Raw genomic sequence first — 20,203 nt, 5'->3', positions numbered from 1 at the left:
CCTTTTCCTCAGCTTCCTTCTGCCACCCAGACCCTGCCCCCCAATCCTTTCCCTCCCCCCACCTCCTCTCTGTGGCTCCCCCATCCTCAGCGGCTCCCCTCCCCCCTCCCTCCTCCCTCCCTCTCTCGTCCTCCAGCTCCGCACTTTACCCAGCGACTCGAGAACCAAATTGTCTCCTCACCTTTTTTTTTTCATCCCGACCCCCACTCCCTTGGGGCCCGAGCTCAGAGCTGCCCCTCAGCATCCCCTCCCACCTCAACACCCTCAATCCCCGTCCGCCTCCTCATCTCCACCCCCTCAACCAGGTCGGACGCCTGGGTCCCTCGCTGCTGGGGGAGGGGGAGCAGTGAGAAGTGGGAGCCACAAGGGTTTTTCTGGGGGGGTGCAGACAGGGGGGCTCATCGTCCCCTCCCCAGTGCATCGGAGAGTTGACCTATCGTTAACAGAGGTGAGACAGATCTTTTTATTAATCGGAGGTGGGCGGGTGTAGAAGGAAGGCTCTGTGACCCCCCCTAATTCTGGAGGAAAGAGTCAGCCCCTTCAGAGGGAGAAGGGCTGGCGACCCCTCTCATATCCGGAAGCTTTAGAATTGGGGGTCCCCTGCTCCCTCCTCTTTTGCTGCCGCTGACAGATGGACGAAAGGAAGAGTCCCTAAAACCAAACAGATTGCCCCTCAAATCGACAAAATGAAAAGATCTTCAATTCTTTTTTTGATGGAGAATTTCCCTCACTCACCCCATTTCCATTCCCTGCTTATCTTGGATTATGGGGGGTCCAGCAGGGGGAGGGGTACACCTCGGGGTCATGGGCTCACCCCGGGGTGGAAGCAGAGATTTGCTAGGACAGTGGAGGCGTTGGTGCTGGTGGCGAGGGGTACGGATGGGGGAGAAGAAACCAGGAGCCGAGGAGAGGAAACTCCGCGTTTGAAAGAGGAAGGGGCCAGAACCGAGGATGGGGGCTGGGGGATGCCAGTGTCCAGTGGGCTGATGAATGGGCACGGGTAGGGGCTGTGTGTAGGCAGGCTAGTGGAGGTGGGGGAGGGAACACATGTGTGGGGCACTAGGCCCAGTTGCCATGGAGATACCCCCCATAGACAACCTTTCTCAGCAACCCCTCCTAGGAGCAGACCCAGGCAGGGCCAGCTGATTGGGGTGGAAAAGGCCAAGGTCACCCTGGTACTAGGACCCGGGGTGGTTGGGGGGGGGTGGGGGGGTTCCTTCTGTTGGCTTCCATGCTCTGAACTGTAACATGGGATTTGGGGAAGAAGTCTAGGAAACAGTGAGTGGTGGAAGCAGGTATGGGTCGTGTACCCGGAAGGAGGGCTGGGGTAGAGAAGGCAGGGCTGGGGGTGTGGTGGTGGGCATGCTGTGGAAGAGGGAAAGGAGCAGACACAGGGGTTACTGAATGGGAAAGAGAGTTTGTAGTCTCCTGGATGAAATTTTTCTGAGGGGCACTGTCTATGGGGGGCTCAATCTACATTTGGAAAAAAGTAGGTGCTTCAGCACAGGAGAAAGAGTAAGGGGAGTTGTGGGGGGGGTTCCCAAGAAGAGAAGGTAGTGGGGCTCCTGAAGGGAATTTTCCTGAGTACAAGAGATGTTGGTGGAGGAAGGGGATTCTTGGTGGTATAAGAGAAGTCAGGTTAGGGAGAAGGGGGGAGGTTCTCGTAAGTTAAAGAGAGTGGGAGCTCCAAGTGAGTCGGGGAGATCTAGACTTGGGGGTTCATCAGTGTGATGAAGATAACAGGGAACCAGAGCTCCAGTTAGGGGATTTGGAGGCAATGGGAGATGGTGGAAGGGCAGAGGAATGGGGTGGGAGGGGGGATGCTGGGCAGAGTGGGGGACTTTCCCTGGACAGCAGTGGGAGTCTGGGCCAAACATCAGGAGATTTCTGAATGGAGAGGAACTGGGGGTCTGGGGGAAGGGATTCTTGTGAGTAGCTTCTCCGTGGAGCTCATGGAGGAAATTTTTCTTAATGGAGGAGGAGAGAGTGATGGCTATGATGAGTTTGCCTAAGTTGTAGAGACAGTGGGGGCCAGATTCGGAAGACTTCTTGAAGCAAAGCAGAGGGTGGGGTATTTTGCTTGAGTCCAAGACGTAGTAGGGGATTGGGGCTGGTCCAAGGGAGACAGTGGGGACTGTGGAGTGAGTTTGAGGGGGCTGGAGACATCCTTCTGAACCAGAGGGTTCCATGTGCTGGTGGCCCATTAGAATCCCCCAGGGAAATTTTTAAAACCTAGATGCTCAGGGACCACACCCCAGACCAATGAAATTGGAATTGCCCAGGTGGGGCTCGGGTATCCTGATCTCTAAGGTCCTTCGGTGATTTCCAGCTGTGTTAGAGGTTGAGAACCCTGGTCCAGAGACATGGGGGTCTGAGGGGACCGGAGGGGGCCGGAGTGGGAGTGGTGGTGACCACGTGGTTCTTCTTAGTTGTGCAAACAGTGAGGATCCGTTGGGAAGATTTTTGTTAGCTGAGGAGAGAGATTGAGAGATTTATGTTTCTTGAGGAGAGGACACAGTAGGCGAGGAGGTGAAACTTGCAGGGGATGAGGGGAGCAGGCAGAACCCTGAGAGATAAGAATGGTGATGGGGCTCTTGTAGGTTCCTTGGGAGGAGGAAGCCCGGGGGGCCAGAGTAGGGGGGAGCGGCCTTCCCCGTGGGTAAGACGTGAGGATCAGGGGGAGGAGCAGGAGGGCGCAGGAGGGGGGTGCGCAGCGTCAGGCTCGGTGGCCGGCGGTTTCCCACCAACTCCCAGTGGGGTTTGGTGGGAAGCCTGCCCTGGGCCGAGGGAGACTTTCCAGATAAAGGGAGGCAGGGAGACCCCGAGTGGAAGGAGTTTCTTCAAGCAGGTAGACAGTGGGGGTCCGCTGTGGGGTTTGGACAGCGGTGGGGGAGGTGCGCTCCTTCTCTACTAACCCTGTGTCCGCTCCTGCCCCCACCAGCCGGCGCCCATGGCCGCCCTCTGACCCCCTCCCGGGCCGCGCCTCCTCCTCGCTGCCCCCGCGCAGCCCAGCCCGGCCAGCCCGGGCCCCCACTTCTGCCTGCGCTGTGACCCCCCCCAGCCGCCGGCACGGCCCCGCCCCCGCTGCCCCGGTGGTGGCCCACGGCCCCCCGGCTCCCCGTGGTCAAACTGGAGTCGCTGAAGCGCTGGAACGAAGAGAGGGGCCTCTGGTGCGAGAAGGGGGTGCAGGTGCTGCTGACCACGGTGGGCGCCTTCGCAGCCTTCGGCCTCATGACCATCGCCATCAGCACCGACTACTGGCTGTACACGCGCGCCTTCATCTGTAACACCACCAACCTCACGGCCAGCGACGACGCGCCGCCCCACCGCGGGGGCAGCGGCTCCTCGGAGAAGAAGGACCCCGGCGGCCTCACCCACTCGGGGCTCTGGAGGATCTGCTGCCTGGAAGGTAGGGTGCGGGGGGCCCTGGCCTCGCGCCCCACCTCCCCTCCAGACTCCGCGGGCCGGGGACCCCCCCCCTCTGCTGGCTGCTTCTGTCCCCTCTCGTGGGGTCCGGCCCCACCTCTTGCACCCTCCCATCCAGTCCCGCACACCGTCCCCTAGTGGCCCGCCTGCCGCTGGCCCCATCCCTCGCTTTGCCTCCTCCCTCCACGGTGCCCTCTGCATTCCATCTTCCTTCCCTCCCCTTCCCTTCTCTCCCGGGGACCCTCCCTTCCTCTGCTGGGCAGGCTGGCCTCCTCCGGCCCCCCTCTCAGCTGCTCTCCAGAGACACCCTACCCCCCCCCTCCGTCCCCTCCGCCCCCCTGCCCCTGCTTCCTCCTCCTGGGCTGTTTCTCCCTAAGACGTCATGGGTCATGGTCAAGCCCTCTCTGGTCAGAGCTCTTTACCCTCTCCTCCCTTCCCTCCTGTAGACTCCAGTCACGTTGGCCCTCTCCATTAGGGTTTCTTCCAGCCTCCCGGCCTGGCCCTAGGCTTCCTCTGCCTCATCTTCACTCCACTCACGCCTCCTTCCACCTCTTCCTCCTCCTTGAACACCTCCCTGGGAAACCCTAAGACCACCGCCTCTCCCAGTCTCCATCTCTGCTCTGTCCTTGGGTGCAGCTCTCCTTCTTGTAGCCCTTCTCCATGCTGGGGGGCCTCTACCTCAACCTCTGCTCACCTACTCACTGCTGTTCTCTCCCAGCCCCCTGCCCCAGCCCCTCCTCCCTCCCACTCAGGGGTGTCTGCACAGCTCTGGGCCAGGGGCTGGAGGCAGGACATCTGGGTCCCAGGCCCACCATGTGTCCGCCTCCTGTGTGATCACTATCTGTTCACCTCCCTGAGCCTCACGGCTCTTATGCAAACTCCACGGTCCCAGACCTCTCCTCCAGCATCAAAAAGACCAAGGTCCCTCCACTTCTTCATCCTTCTCTGTTCCCATCCTTTCCTCCTCTCTTTTGCTGAGCACTCGTGGTGAGTGAGGAGCGCAGTTGTCTCCTTTAATCCTGTGAGGCAGGATCCTGTCGGGGATGAGGAAACCAAGGCTCAGAGAGGTTAAGCCACTTGCCCAAGGTCACCCAGCTGTGACTGGGGCAGAGCCAAGAGAACCCAGGTCTCAAGGATGGGATGTGCTGATATGCTTTGTCTGGTGTGCCAAGTGTTTAAAACTGAAACCAAAATCCGAATCAGTTGCCAACATTTAAAAATAGGGAGACTTCACATTGAAAATCTGATTTCCAGCTTCTTTTGAACTAGTGGAAGATCTGACAGCGCAGGGCCTCATTCTGCAGTGGCCACGACTGGCCGGTCCAAGCAGCCGCTGCCCCTGCAGATCAGGCATGTGGTGTGCACGTCCCCACAGTCGCCTCTGCTCCCTGTCCCCTCACATCTGTCCACTGTCTTATTATTGTACTTCCTTCCTCCTGTGGGCGTTCGAGTCCGGTCCATTCACTGGTCGGACCAAACGCCAGGCACCAGCCATGGGTGGGGGTTTGTGTCCTGAAACCCCTAGGACAGTGGACAGCATATAATAAGAATGCCATCCATCCATCCGTCCGTCCATCCATCCGTCTGTCCATCCATCCATAGGACTGATATTTATTGAGTTTACACTATATGCCAGACACTGTTCTTGATTGTGGGGGTGAATGGCAGGAAAAAACAAAAGATCCCAGCTTTATATGTCTTCTATTCACGAGGGAGAGACAAATGATAAGAAGATAAGTAAACAAAACCTTTAGGGTGTTAGCTGGCACTAAGTGCTAAGGAGGACAGGGGACAGGATGGAAAGTGTCAGGACATACATGTGACATTACAGGTGAGGAGATGAAGATGGGTTTCACCCATCAGGCGACCTCGGAGTGGAGGCCTAAAGGAAGGGGACATGGAGCCATGTGGCTCTCCGGAGGGAAGGTAGCCATGGCGGAGGCCCTGAGCTGGGAGCCTGGGTGTCTGGCCCCTGGTAACATGAGCAAGAGTGTGTGGTGGGAGATGCAATCCAAGAGAGAACAGGCCCCCATTTCACATGTTCTAGGTGCTGGGATGTGACTTGGCTTTCCCATCCAGCATTCCTGACGTACCTAGTGGACAGGAGGGCTCTGGACGTCCTGGGTGGAGACTGAGGGGTCAGGCAAGAGGGAGGACAGGTGGACGCTTGTCTGGGGTGTGGGTGGGTGGAGTTGGAGGAGAGATTTGGATTCAGAGTGTGTCCCAAAACCAGAGTGGCCGTGGGGGTTGCGGCACTGTGGCAGGGTGGCTCTGGGAGGCGAGAGAGAGAGAGAGATCGGGGGTCTCTGAGGCAGCATCTTTCAAACTCAGCACTCCGGACACTTTGGCTGTGGGAACCATCCTGTACACTATAGGGTCTTGGCAGCATCCTGGCCTCCGCCTTTTCTTCTCTGTGCCGAGAGCAGTCCCCAAGTCATGACAACCAAAGCTGTCCACTTTCTCTGTCCGGGAATAAATTCATCCCTGGTTGGGAGTCACTGCTCCCAAGGCTGTGGCCTGAGCGCCCAAGAATGGCCGGGGAGGGGGTTGGAGGTGGGTGCAGGGAGGCCTCTGGGGGACGGTTCAGAGGGTATTTCATTTTATGTATTTTATTTTCTCTGGTCTAACTTATTCTGAGGACAGCTAGCAGGAGTTTGATTTTGGATGTGTTGCATTTAGGATGCTTTTTAAGTGTTAAGACAGGGGTGGGCATAGCTCAGGGCCGCACGGTTGGTGTTTTAGGTTCTGTGGACCTGTGCCTGTCACAGCCACTCCTGAAAACATCTAAAGAGAACAGGTGAGTGAATGAGCGTGGCCGTGTTCCAGTTAAACTCATGTGTGGACACCGACCTCTGGATTTTGTATCTTTCTCACGTGCCACGAAACACTCTCCTTTGATATTTTTTTTTTCCATTCACTTAGGAAATGTAAAACCCATTCTTTGCCAGATTTGGCAGGCTGGGTTTGGCCCATGGGTTGTGGATTGCTGACCCCTGATCTAGGTTGTGAGTGATATGCTGTATGAGGCCAGAGTTCAGGGGACGGTCTGGGCTGGCGATATAAATTGGGGGGGTCATTGCATATGGATGGATGAGGTCACCTAGATAATGCGAAGACAGAAATATACCAAACAATTAGTTGAAGGGCTGCAGCCTGAGCTAGTCCACTATTAAAAGAGAGATGAGAGAAGCCAGCAAAAGGAGCTCAGAAAGCAAAAGCCATGGAGATTTAGGGAAAATGAGGTAAGTGGGTGTCCCAGAAGCCAAAGGAGATGTGGTAAGGAGGGTGTAAATGAAGGCCGGCTCCATTATTACTGTAATCATCACGTATTTGCCACACAGCGCTCACAGTAGCCCCATCATCCCCACCTTCTAGAAATGCAGGTGAAGGCTCAGAGAAAGTGCAATGACTTTCCCAAGGTGACACGACTCATAGACAGTCGAGTCTGGATTTGAATCCAGGTCTGTTTTCCTTCCTAGGAGAACAAAGCAAGGCATCCGCCAGCCTCCAGCCCACGAGGGACCCGGGAATGTAGAAACCAAGCCCCCTGGACCACTGCCTCCTGAAGGCACTCGATCCCTGGGGATTTTCGGGTTCCGTCCCCATGTCCCTGTGAGTCTCCCGGACAGATGCAGTAGGTAGAGCGACTAAGACACAGACGTTGGGACAAGACTGGGATTGGGTTTACTTGCTGCCTGCTGAGCACAGCAGGGTGACCTTGGGCTCCACACTGAACCTCTCTGTGCCTCATTTCCATCCTCCAAGGATTGGGGTTTGCAACACTCCTTAACTCCCAGGGATTATGGAGGGGTTCAATGAGCTGTAAATGTAAGGTATTTAAAAGGCTAGCAGGCACAGAGTAAGGGTTAGATTGTGTCATTGATATTTTGTTGTTGTTGTTGTTGTTCTAATTATTCAGAATTCAGGTGACTATCCTGAGTACCCCCTCCCTTGGTAGCCCAGAAATCTCGGCCTTTTACCCAGCACTGCCCATCACACAAGCTGCATATATGATTTAAAATTTTCTAGTAGCTACACTCAAACAAGGAAAAAGGAGAAGGTTCAATGAATATAATTTAATAAATAGAATTTATACACTATAATAAATCAATATAAAGGCTAATATCTTTTATTTAACCAAGCATAGCCAAAATATTATCATTTTAATATTTAGTCCATGTAAAAAATTATTGATGGAATATTATGCATTTATTTCACACTAAGTCTGAAATTTGGTATGTATTTTATGCTCACACCTCATATCAATTGCCACGTTTCAAGTGCCCAGGAGCCACCTGGGGCTGGTAACATGGGTGTGGGTGTAGCTCCCTCCTCAGGAATCAAGACCCAGACCCACAGCTCCAGTCCTTCAAGTGGGGTATCTCAAGCCCCTGTGCCCAGCACTTTGCACATCTTATTATCTCCCCAGTCCTCCCAACTGTGCGGGGGGAAGTGGTGTGAGGAGGAAGCTGATGGTCAGCAAGGGAAGTGAGTCAGCCACAAGGTCACCCAACATGTGAGGGGCAGAGCAGGCTGGAGCCCACTTCTCCATGCACCCTCACTGCAGCACAGCCCCCTCTTCACTCCCACCTACCCAGGTCTGTGCTAGGCAGGCTCAAGGGAGACTCAGGGGCACATTACTGCCATCCCTGGACAGAAAAAGCTCCTGGCTCAGCCTAGTCAGGTCAGATAATACACAGAAGCATGTTACCCAGCCGCCTGTATTCTGCACTTGACCCTGTGTTCCACTGAACCCTTAGCAAAGCCTCTGAGGTCATGGCATTGTCCTCATTTCCCAAATGAGGAAGCTGAGTCTCAGGGGCATTCAAGTCCCCAAAGCCACACAGCTGGGAAGCAGCTGTCCTGGCATGTGATTTCAGGGATTGTGCTCGACTGTCTTAAATATGCTCACCTCTGAAGCCCAGGTACAGTTAATCTCCTTCCCCTCAATTTACCATCTACATGGAACTGAGCAGTCTCCCACTCTATGCTCCGTTCTCACCTGTAAAGCAGGGACATCATTATTATCCAGTATCCCTAGGGTTTGTAATAATTCCCAAGTGCATTACTACCTGTCGAATGCTCTAGGTGCTTGGCGTGTGCTTAGCCCCTTAGTAGGTACCGGTTGTCATTACTGCTGTCATCACTGATCTGTTGAGAGGGTCTGTGTGCCCTGTGCTTTACATGCTCAACCTCATTTAATTATGATGAGTGTTTTGAGAGGTGTGCTGTGATACCACTCAAGAAAGGGGAGAACTTGAACCCCCAGTCTTACGGACCACACCATAATGAATGTGCTGATGGATGAGAGTTTGCACTTGAGGTGTATAATCAATCAATCATTCATTTTTTTTAAATTGTGGTAAAATATAACAAACCATAACATTAAATTTATCATCGTAACTTTTTAAGGGTACACTTGCATTGCTGTGCACCTGTTCTCCAGAACTCTTCTCATTCTGCAAAATGAAACTGTTCCCATTCAACAAAAACTCCCCATGCCCCCTTCCACCAGCCCCTGACACCCACCGCTCTACCTTCTGTCTCCATTAATTTGACTCCTCTAGATACCCCCTAGAATTGGAATCATACAATATTGGTATTTTTGTGTCTGGCCTCCTTTCCTCAGCAGGGTGTCTTCAAAGTTCATCTGTTTCATCACATCGTTAGAATTCCCTTACTTTTGGAGGCTGAATAATACTCCGTTAAATGTATCGACCACATTCTGTTTCTCTGCTCATTTGCCAATGGAAAATAGGGTTGGCTTTGGCTGTTGTGAATAGTGCTGTTCCTGAAAATGAGGTACACGTGTTTCTCAGAGACCCTGCTTTGAATCCTCTTGAGTATATATCCAGAAGTGGAATTGTGAGGTCATATAGTAGCACTTTTAAATATAAAAATCTTTAAATTAATTTTTTAAATGGTAGCAGCTGGTACCATTTTCCATCCCCACTCACAGTGCACAAAGGTTCCAATTTCTCCACATCCCCATCCATGTTTGTTATTTTCTGCTTTGCTTTTTTAAATAGTAGCTATCCTAGTGGGTATGAGGCAGGATCTCATGGTGGTTTTGATTTGCATTTCCCTAATTAGTGATGTTGAGCATCTTTTCGTGTCCTTGGCCCATTCAATCATACTTTCATAAAAATATTTATTAAGCACTTACTAAGTGCTAGATGTTGTTCTAGATGCTTGGAAGATAGTAGTGAATGATCCATAACTTTATATGCCAGTAGGGCAAACTGCTGTGTGTTTTAATTCTGCTTCCACCACCCATCAGCTGGGAATTGATTAATCCTTTCTGTGGCTCTGCCTCCTCATCTGGACAATGGGTAGATGGACTGATATCAACTGAGCACTTAATTATGTTCTACAAAGTGCTCAATCTCTATCTGACTTCAATCCTCACAACAATTCCATGATGTAGGTCCTATTGTCCGCTTTTGTAGGTGAAAGGACTGAAGCAAATTGGCCTAAGTAACACCGACAAGGTCACAGAATCAGGACATGATGGAGTTGGGTTTCATTATCAAGCAGTGTGAGTCCAATTCCCAACATTTGGCCACTGTGCAACACCAATAACATTATCTATTTCATGGGACTCGTGGGAGCTCTGGATGAGTTAATCCACCTAGGAAGCACTTAGCAAATGCTACCTATTAGTGGAATTACTCACTGCCTTATATTCCTTCTCAACCCTTTCCTTTATCCCCATCACTTTCCCCATCATCTTCTGCTTACAATCTCCCCTTCTGCTCTCCCTATATTCATAATTTCATTCATTCATTCAACACCCATTTCTTGAGGCCTCCCTCCTTTGTGCCAGGCAATGCTAGGGACACACAGGAATCAGACTCCATGCCTGTCGGCCTGCAGAAACCCCCAGCTTACTGAGGAAAAGAAGCTCATAAAGCAACCCTAGACACGCCCAAAAAGGAGGGGGGAGTAGGGTACTGCAGGGAGCTGTTCTGCACTGGAGGAGGATGCTGACCCATCTTCGGTGGGAGGCGTGTGTGTACACGCTCGTGCGCACACAAGGGAAAGCTTCCTCAAGCAGGTACCCTGTGAGCTGCCCCCTTGCAGCCTAAGTTTTTCACCAGTGAAGAATGTGAACGGAATCCACAGCATGGGCAAAGGCCTGCAGGTTGGAAGGAGCCTGGAGAATCGAGGAGTCTAAATGTATTTATATTTATATTTATTTACATATCAATCTCTAGTTATGTGATAGAGATAGAATAGGAACTTTCCCCAAAGGTGAGAAGATGGGTCCCCAAAGGGTGTGAGGATGAGGATTCTGGGATGGAAGAAGGGGGTGAGACCGCATGACGTCTAGAGGCAAACCTCCTCACATGCCTCTACTTGCTCCAGCCACTCCATCTTCCAGAGGATTCCAGGTAAGAGACTGGGAATCCCTCTCCCTAGAGGCAGAACTGAAGAGACTACAACTCCCATTGTCCACTGGGGCTGCGACTTCATAGGGCTTCATGGGAAATGTAGTCCTCGCCTTCTGCGCGCTCCTTCGTTTTCCCACGCGTTTTCAGACCTGTCGACAAGTTCAGAGTCGCAGAGCGCCTTGACATTGCTGAGACCGGCGCCTTCTTTCTCATAGCGGGGGAAGACAGAAGGCCAGAGAGGTTGAGTGTCCTAGCCCGGGTTACAGGACAAAAAGGTCTTTGTGGCCTTTTAGTGAGTGTTGCATGGTTTTTGCTTTTTTTTTTTTCCCCTTACTTTTCTTCCTTCCTTCCCCGCTCTCTCTTTTTTCTTCCTTTTTCTTTTCTTTTCTTTTTTTAACTGCTGGGAAAACCGAGGCCAGAGAAGTTTAGTTTGTCCCAGATGCTGAAAGGCTCGGGAGCCAGGATTTCCTGTCTCCCAATAGGCCCAGAGAGAGAGAAGGGGTTTGGGGAAGGAAGGGGTCTTCTCTCGCCGGGGTTCTTCCCACTCTTAAGTGTCCCCCGCCACCATCACCCCCATCCCCCTCCAGGGTTGAAAAGAGGCGTCTGCGTGAAGATCAACCATTTCCCGGAGGACACGGACTACGATCATGACAGCGCGGAGTATCTGCTCCGTACGTGGGGGTCTGAGTCAGAGTGGGTGGGTGGGGCTGCTGGGGCGGGGGCGGAACGCGGCAGGAGGGGCGGGGGAGCGCACTTAGATCGACAGGCAGGGAAGAACTTGCCGGCCAGTCCAGAGCCGGAGGCTGAGATCCTCTGGACCCCAATTGGTTCAGTGATCCCTCTCCCGCCCCCTCCTCTCACCTTGGGGCGGGTTGAGGGGGGGGGGGGATCCCAGGAGGTGACTGGCCGTCTTACAGCCCAAGCTCGCGTAGACACTGCTCCGTGACTGGTTGTCGGTTTCTGGGCTGGGATTGGCCGCTGCGCCCTGGCTCTGAGGCAACTTGCAGCGCGGACTGGCCACTCTCGAGAGCTGACCGGGGAAGCCGGTGGTGCGATTGGTAGCTACTCCGAGAACGCGGCAAATCCTGAATTATGATTGGCTGCGGCCTCAGCGGCGCTCAGAAATCGCAAAATCCGTTTGCTACGGTCTGGAGGGTGGGTGGAAAGGACTGCAGAGAGAAAGACAAGACAGACAGACAGACGGACACACACACAAGCGAAGCCCGGAGGAATAGATGGATCTGGGCAGAAGTATAGGGGGTGGGGCTCAGAGGGAGGAAGGGCGTGGAACCCAGAGAGATGAAGCCCCTTAGAAAGGGGGTGGGCAAGATATTAAGAGATTTGATAAATCCAGAGAAAGGAAAGAAATACGTAGAGGAGAAGGAGAAAGATAAAAAGAGGGAGGGTCCACAGAGAAGGTCAGAGTAAAACAGAGAGGGAGAGTGATTTGGGGAAATAAAAGGGGGGGGGGATGTGTCAGGAGAAAGAATACTAGGCCGAGAGAGAAAGAAAAGCAGGAAGAAAAAGGCGGGAGAGGAGATCGGACCGAGAAACAGAAAAATTTTAAAGAGGAGAGAGAATGGAAAAAAAAAAAAAAAATCAATGGCCAGAACACAGGCAGAGGGCGAGAATTGGAGGATTCTAGCGAGAGGCTCGGAGACAGGAGGCGCAGCGCTCGAGGGGGCCCAGAAGGCCGCATCTGACGCCCTCGCCCCCATCTTCTCTCCCCTCCTCTCCTCTCCCTCGCAGGGGTCGTGCGGGCCTCCAGCATCTTCCCCATCCTCAGTGCCATCCTGCTGCTGCTCGGGGGCGTGTGCGTGGCTGCCTCCCGGGTCTATAAATCCAAGAGGAACATCATTCTGGGCGCAGGGATCCTGTTCGTGGCAGCAGGTGAGAGGCAGAGGGAGGGGGAGGCCACCTGCGCGGGCGCACGTGTGTGTGTTTGTGTGTGCGCGCGCGTGTCTGCGCGATTGTAAAGCCACCCTGCCCCAGGCGCCTGCTGGGGCCTGGAGCCTTCCTAGGCTCTTCCTGAGCTCCATCGCCACCCGCTGGGCAAGGTAGGTGTCGCCTTTGCGCCGTCTTTGGGGGGAACAAGCCAGCACTGACAGGTGTCCAGCGCGTAATTGGGGATGCTGGGAGCTCAGGTTCCGAAGCCCGCGGTCCAGCAGACGGAAGGGGCGGGTCTTAGGAGAAGGGTGGGGCCTAGAGACAACTGGGGTCTTGAGGATCGAGGGGCGGGGCTGGCATCCCGAGGACTGAGCGCGAGAGGGAGAAAGGGAATTGGCAGCAGATGGAGGGGAGGAACCTGTTTTAGGGGGCGGGGCCTCGTGAAACCCGGTTGATCCAAGAAGAGCTTGCCCTCGCACGCTATCTAGACCAACTTCGAGTGAGGTTTCCCCACACTTCCCTCCCCCCGCACCCCTGGCTTCCCTTCTTTTCTACGTGAAATGAGTAGTGCTGGGAAATGCTAGGGGACAGAATCCAGAGAAGGGGATGCTTTGGGGATGGGTCAAGATCTGCTTTTGGGCCAGAGGACCCAAAGGCGGGGTACGGGAGGAGAAGCCATGTCTGGACCCGCAGGGGGCGGGGTTTGACAAGTTGGAGGCGGGGCTTAGGGTAGCAAGGGGGGCCCCCCGATTCAGTAAGGGCGAATTTTAGACCAGCAGGGGGAAGGCCTAGACTAGATAACCAGTCTGGATTGATAGCATGAAAGTAAGAGTTTAGATCAGCCCGGGACTGAGCCTAGAGAATCAGAGCGGAATTACCACATTAACAGTTTAAACGAGCTTAGGGCTCGGGAGAAAACCTAGGTTTATAACATGAAAGATTGAGTTAGACTATTCAGGGTAGGGCCTGGAAAGCCAGGCCGGGATTACGTCATCACGGGCAGGGTTTAGATAAGACCAAACCGAGCCTGGACCCGCTGGGGCCAGGGCTAGCTGGGACTGGGGGCTTTGACCCTCTAAGGCTGGGGTCTAGATCAACTGAGAAGGAGTTTAGACCGACCGTGACAAGGTCTGGGCCAGCCAGGGCCTGGACCAGCTGGGGCATGGTCCCCAGCTAGCCAAGGAGGAGTTAGAACACCTGGGACCGCGCAGAGATCATTTGGGGCGGGGCTTACGCCCTTCGGAAGTGGAGATTAGACCAGCGTGGTCTGGGGCCTGGGCCAGCTGGGCAGGAATTAGAGCACCTGAGACGGGACAGGGCTCCTTTGGGGCAGGAACTAGACCACCGGTGGGTGGAGCTTAGACCACCGCGGGGCGGGTTGTGGATCAGCTCGGGAGGAGCTGTGCGGACAGTCGCTGCTGGGCCGCGGGGCGGGGCGGGGCGGGGCGGGAGCGGGGGCGGGGCGGGGCCAAGGTGGCCTCCAGGCTCCCGTCTGACCGTCCCCTGCCCAGGCCTGAGCAACATCATCGGCGTGATCGTGTACATCTCGGCCAACGCGGGCGAGCCGGGCCCGAAGCGGGACGAGGAGAAGAAGAACCACTACTCGTACGGCTGGTCCTTCTACTTCGGCGGGCTGTCGTTCATCCTGGCCGAGGTGATCGGCGTGCTGGCCGTCAACATCTACATCGAGCGCAGCCGCGAGGCGCACTGCCAGTCTCGCTCGGACCTGCTCAAGGCCGGCGGGGGCGCGGGCGGCAGTGGCGGGAGCGGCCCCTCGGCCATCCTCCGTCTGCCCAGTTACCGCTTCCGCTACCGCCGCCGCTCCCGCTCTAGCTCCCGCTCCAGCGAGCCGTCGCCGTCGCGGGACGCGTCTCCCGGCGGCGCCGGGGGCCCGGGCTTCGCCTCCACGGACATCTCCATGTACACTCTCAGCCGCGACCCGTCCAAGGGCAGCGTGGCCGCGGGGCTGGCGGGGGCCGGCGTCGGCGGCGGCGGCGGCGGCGGCGGCGGTGGTGGTGGTGGCGGCGGCGGCGGCGGCGGCGGCGGGGCGTACAGCGGCGCGGGCGCAGGCGCGGGCGGCGGCGGGGCGGGCGCCGAGCGGGACCGCGGGGGCGCGCCCGGCTTCCTCACGCTGCACAACGCCTTCCCCAAGGAGGCGGGCGGCGGCGTCACGGTCACGGTCACAGGGCCGCCCGCCGCGCCCGCCCCGCCCGCGCCCGCGCCCGCCGCGCCCGCCCCCGGGACCCTGGCCAAGGAGGCCGCCGCCTCCAACACCAACACGCTCAACAGGAAAACCACGCCGGTGTAGGGGCGCGCGCCGGGGGGCGCCGAGGGGGCGTGTCCGGGGCGCGTGCGCGGGCGCGCGTGCAACGAGGCTGCCGTGGGGGCGGGGGCGCCCCTCCCTCCCCGCGAGCGCGCTGGAGACTGCTTGGCCTTCCCCCGCGCCCCGCGCTCGGATCGGGGACCCCCACCGGGTGGAGGCCGTTGGGAGGGGGCGTCGTGTTTTATTTTTTTTGTGGGATGGGGGGTGGGGGGAGGGCCGTGGAGTTTTTTTGCAGTTTTGAGATGTTTTCTTTTTAATGTTTTGCTGTGTGCATGTGGGGGCGGGGCGGGGGGGAGGGAGGGACTCCCAGCCCAGCCCAACTCCTGGAGAGGGGCCCATAACACACGAATATATAGTTATACCTACAAACTATATATATGCCCTATGTGAAGAGGCAGAAAGGTAAAGAGAAGGCTTGCAGAAAGGCAAGGTAACAAGGAATGGACGTTCTCATTCATTCACTTTTTCATTCATTATTTCACAAGGGTTTATTGAGTGCCTCTTATGCACCAGGAAGGTCCTGGGGAGGGAACATAATGGCCACAGAGGGTGACTCGTTCATTCGTTATCTGAAATCCATTGGTATACTTAAGCACTAGGCATTGGGGTAGCCGCTGAGCCTACAGAAGGAAGACAGCGTTCCCCAATGTCCTCATAGAGTTTGCATCTTGTGCAAGAGACAGACATTCATCAAAGAACTGTATATACAAAGAGTAAGTTATGGTTAGAACCCAGGAGAAATCTGAAATGCTTTGACTTGCTCTGTTAGGGAGATGTAACCCAATTTAAAAGTTAGGAATATTTTAGCTGACATTGAAAGGATGACAAGGCACCAGCCGGGTGAAGCTGGGGAAGTGTCTCAGCCAGGGAGCAGCATATGCAAAGGCCCTGGGGCAGGAAGAGCTTCCAGGGAGGGCCTAAGTGTAGCAAGCCAGGTGCAGATGGGACAAGACAAAGCTGGAGAGGTAGACACAGCTTGACTGCCCAGGGACTTGTAGGTTAGGTCAGGAGTTTGGATTTCATTCTGAGGGCAGCAGGGAGCCATGGAATGGCTTTAAACAGGAGCACAATGTGAATAGGGCACAAAAGGGAGGCCAGAAATCAAAGAGGAGAGTGAGAGGCAGAGGCAGGCTGAAATTCAGCATCAAACACAGGCCCTGGTCCTTGAAACTCCCATTCCTGGGAGGAAGCAGGTAATCACAAAATCCTAGAGCACAGCAAGGCATCTGGTGTACAGGAGAAGCCCTGTCTCTGTGGGACTTAGACATTTGTGTCTCATTCATGCATTAATTCAGCCATTCACTCATTGACATTTCTGTGCCTCTGCTAACATACCAGGCAGTGTGTGTTGGGATCAGGGTCCCCCAAGATGAAACAGACCGTTCCCTTGCTCCCGAGGTGGAGTCGTCAAAAACTGTATTGTGGGCAGGGTGATTGGTGCTGTGACAGGGACTATGACGGACACTTGAATGGAGAACACAGTGACTGAGCTCCAGCAGTCAGCTGTACTCTGGGAAACTTCCTGGAGAACCTAATCCCAGCCGAAGTTTAAGAAGGATGCATAGGAACCTTTCAAGTGACAAAGGGGCCAGGGGGAGAGACATGGCACTCTGTATTTGGGACAGGGTTCAAAGTTCTGGGACATCGCAGGCCTGGGTAGGGTCAGAGGTCAGGTCAGAGAAGGAGGCAGAGGCCAGAGCTGAAAGGTGCTGGAGTGCCAGGTGAAGGAGTTTGGGCTTTATTCTGAGGGCAGTGAGGAGAAACGGGAGTTTTGAGCAGCAGAAGTCCAGGACTGGATTGCGTGTTAGAAGGAGCCACTTGGGAAAGTGGTGAAAGAGGCTGATGCTCTGGGATAGGGGAGAAGAGGGCCACAGGTGAGCTGAGCAAGGGCTGTGGGTGTGGAGGGGATGGATTCAAAGGCCACCAGGGATGCAGAAGGGATGTTGCTTCATGGATGTCCCTTCATTTGCTCAGTAAATATTACCTCTGTGCCAGGCCCTGAGCCTGACCATACTGGGGGATGGAGATGCTTCAGACACTGCCCAGCCCTCTAGGGCTCCCAGTCTGGTGGGAAGACAGCCTGGGACATGGAGGGGGAGGAAGCAGTCATTGGAGGTGCCAGGGGCTTCAGCAGCCTCTGTTCTGATGACAGGAGGCAGCCAAGGGAGGGATGGGATCAGACTGGGTGTTGGGAGTTCCCCTTGGGGGCCCTATGGGTGGACTAGAAACAGGGAGAACCTGGAGGGCAGGGAACCAGGGAGGAATTCCCTGGGAGCAGTTTTAGGGAGAGTGGGTAGAAAATATGGGGGAAGAACTACAGGACAGAGTGTACAGAAGCTCAATGGAGAGACAGAACACGGAGAGGCAGAGTCCAGAGAGACAAGATGGGTGGGAGGGGGGGATTCCTTGGTGGAGGAGGGGGTAGAACTGGTTGGGGGGGGGGCATGGATTCTAGAGTCCAAAGGCCAAATATAGAGCAAGAAAGAGGTGAAGGATGGGGGAGATGAAGAGGAGTGGAGAGATGGGAAGAGCGGGGTTGAGGGAGGGGATGTAAGAGTCCCAGAGCCAGGGAAAGTTGAAGACCCTGAGGGTGAGCAGATGTGGAGAGAGAGGGGAGCAGAGGTGCACATGTCAGAGCATGGATGTCTCAGAGGTACACAAAACTAAACAGAGACAGAGAGGTGGAACCATAGAGAAGGATCCAGAGATCTGTCCCGAAGCAAGCGTGGAGACAGGATAGGAATGACCCACTTTTGTTTGTGTTCAGGATTAGAATGCAAGAAGTATTTATCAAGTGCCAAACTGTTCTGGACCCAGGCTAGGCCTACGGAATGTGGTGGGCAGACGGTCAAGGTCCTGCCCTCTGGGATCCTTGGGAGAGACCAACGATAAACACCGTGGTTACCAAGAGGTGAATTAACACTATCCAGGGTGTGGTGACAGTGATGGGACACGGGACTTCAGGCCTCACTGCAGTGGTGACATTTGAACAGATATGGGACTTGTCACATGGAAAGAGGACAGGACAAGCATTCAGGCCACCCAAGGTGGCACGGGAGGTTTGGGAGGAGACCTTGTGGCAGGCCGATTAACAGGGGTGAACACAGTAGGGCAAGGTCAGGGCATAGGCTAGGTGCCCATCCTGTAGTCCTGGGAAGAAATTTGCATTTTAGGAAGCCTGAGTGACAGAAAGAGGAATTATTAATCGGACTTGCACAGCACCGAGCTGTGGTGTGTTGCTTGGAAAGGGGTCCTGGAACAAGGAATCAGGATTTGGGTGGGAGGGACCAGGCGTCCTTCTTTGGACATGTCAAGTTGCAGATGCCTGCCTGAAACCCAATTCAGGGTATCGGGTAACCCGCTGGATATGTGAGCTTCAGGGAGAAGCCATGGCTGGTGATATAAGTTTTGGAAAGGTCAGCATACAGGAGACATTGAAGCCACGGGGCTGCCCTGAGTGGGGGAGGGGGTGCCTAGAGGGAGAATGCCGACAGAGAGGTGACCCTGGCTAGAGGCTCAGGGTCATCTGTGTGGGGGAGAAGAGGATGTAGCAAACGAAGCCCTGGGGGAGGAGGTGACCATGGGCTATGCAGTGGCCAGTGGAACTGAGAACTGCAGAGAAAGCCCAGAAGCCAGAGGATGGCGAGGTCTGGCCTGGTAAGAGGTCATTTCAGTGCAATGGTTGAGACCAGAAGAAGGGAAAGGGGCAAGCCACTTTTTAGCATGAAAATTACAAGGGCTTTCATACCAAAGGAAGTTCATACTCTTTTTGGGAAAAGACAGCAAGGGGAGGCAGGAGAGAACTGTGCACTCCCACGTGGTTTAGCGGGGGTGAGATGCAGACCAGGGGATTGCGGGTGGTGGTGGTGGTGGTGGTGGTGGTGGTGGTGGTGGTGGTGGTGGTAGGCAACCCGGGCCAGGAGGGGAAGATGGAGTCAGGACATGGGCACTGTGCTGCCCGGGCAGGGTGTGCTCCGAATGCTCCGGCTCCCCTCTGGGTCCTGTCGGGCTTGAGAAAGGAGAGAACAGGTGTCACTCATTTAAGGAGTCCCAGGCCTTCCAGGAGCCTGGCCGGCAATCTCCCAGCTGCTGGTTGAGAGACAGGGAGCAAGGCTGGTTAGAACATAGAGGGAGGTGCGTCCCGACGGGCCCCTTCCCCTCTCTTGGGAGGACCTGTCTGTGTGTCACATCTCATTTCATCCACCAGTCCATCTTTTTAAGTCACCCAATTTACATCTCCCAAAGCCTCCTGTGTGTCCTGGGCTGGGCGGTGTTGAGGACAAAGATGAGTCTCTCCTGTACCCTTCCCTGCCCCAGGCTGGTGGGAGAGCTGGAGAGACACACACACACACACACACACACACACACACACACACGGTCACATTCCAGGCAACTCATGCTCCAATGCAAGCCACACAGGGCGCTGAACGTGTCCACAGCAGGGCGGACGGACAGGGCCAGGGTGCACCCTGGAGCGGCCAACCATGGATGAACAGAAGAGGTGGTGGAAGGTGGGTCCCACCTGGCCTGTCTGCACAAGGGCTGAGGGAGGGGGAAGGGGTGAAGATGAGGCCCTGCTGCCATTCCACATGGCCATCCCTGTCCCTGCCCCCAGGGGAGCTGAAACTGCATGGAAGGTCCCCTGGGGGCCCCCTGTCTAATAAACTCAATGATGAGGACTGTGGTTCTGGTTCCAGGGCCCCTGACACCCAGCCTCTCCCTGAGGCCTGCCCCTTTCACCCCTGGGGAGCTAAGCACCATCAAGAGTTCTTGCATCCATCAAGACCCAGGAGTCCGAGTCCCAGTCTTCCGTCCCAGGGCTTCCAGCTCTCAGACCCAGGAGTCCAGGCCCCTAGCCCCCTCCTCCCTCAGACCGGGGAATCCAAGCCTCCAGTCCTCTCCACCCTCGGACCAGGAGTCCAGCCCCAGCCCCTCCTCCTCCCTCAGACCCAGGAGTCAGGGGCCCCAGTCACTCCTCCCTCAGACCTAGCAATTCAGGCTCCCAGCCAGGCCTGCTCCGGACCCCAAATCCAGGTTCCCTGCCACCATGGAGATGGGATCCTCGGCTCAGGCGCTTGCCCCTTAAGGAAATAAAAGTCCCCTCGGGCTCCAGCCGGGTCAGGACCCCGCCCCCAGGCCCTCCTCCCGGGGCAGTTTCCCTCCTCCCCTCGCG

The 20,203-nt window shown here is 55.4% G+C and overlaps 1 protein-coding gene across 5 annotated transcripts; it reads left to right on the top strand.

Annotated features, from left to right (window-relative positions):
• Positions 1 to 129: 129 nt before the first annotated feature.
• CACNG8 (calcium voltage-gated channel auxiliary subunit gamma 8) lies at positions 130 to 15,111 on the top strand. Of its 5 annotated transcripts, none has more exons than XM_082710042.1 (5): positions 130 to 448; positions 2,942 to 3,409; positions 11,408 to 11,491; positions 12,570 to 12,710; positions 14,219 to 15,110. In XM_082710042.1, exons 2-5 carry the CDS (start codon positions 3,232 to 3,234, stop codon positions 15,013 to 15,015), a joined length of 1,200 nt encoding a protein of 399 aa, XP_082566168.1. In that variant the 5' UTR covers positions 130 to 448; positions 2,942 to 3,231; the 3' UTR covers positions 15,016 to 15,110. The 5 variants fall into 5 exon arrangements, with proteins under 5 accessions (XP_082566168.1, XP_082566170.1, XP_082566169.1 ...); XM_082710044.1 differs by lacking the exon at positions 130 to 448 and adding an exon at positions 1,242 to 1,295; XM_082710043.1 differs by lacking the exon at positions 130 to 448 and adding an exon at positions 2,445 to 2,529.
• The last annotated feature ends 5,092 nt before the right edge of the window (positions 15,112 to 20,203 follow it).

Source organism: Mustela nivalis (assembly GCF_964662115.1).
Source record: "Mustela nivalis genome assembly, chromosome: 18".
In the NCBI taxonomy this organism is placed as follows: Eukaryota; Metazoa; Chordata; class Mammalia; order Carnivora; family Mustelidae; genus Mustela; species Mustela nivalis.
This window is presented reverse-complemented; position numbering and strand designations above follow the sequence as displayed.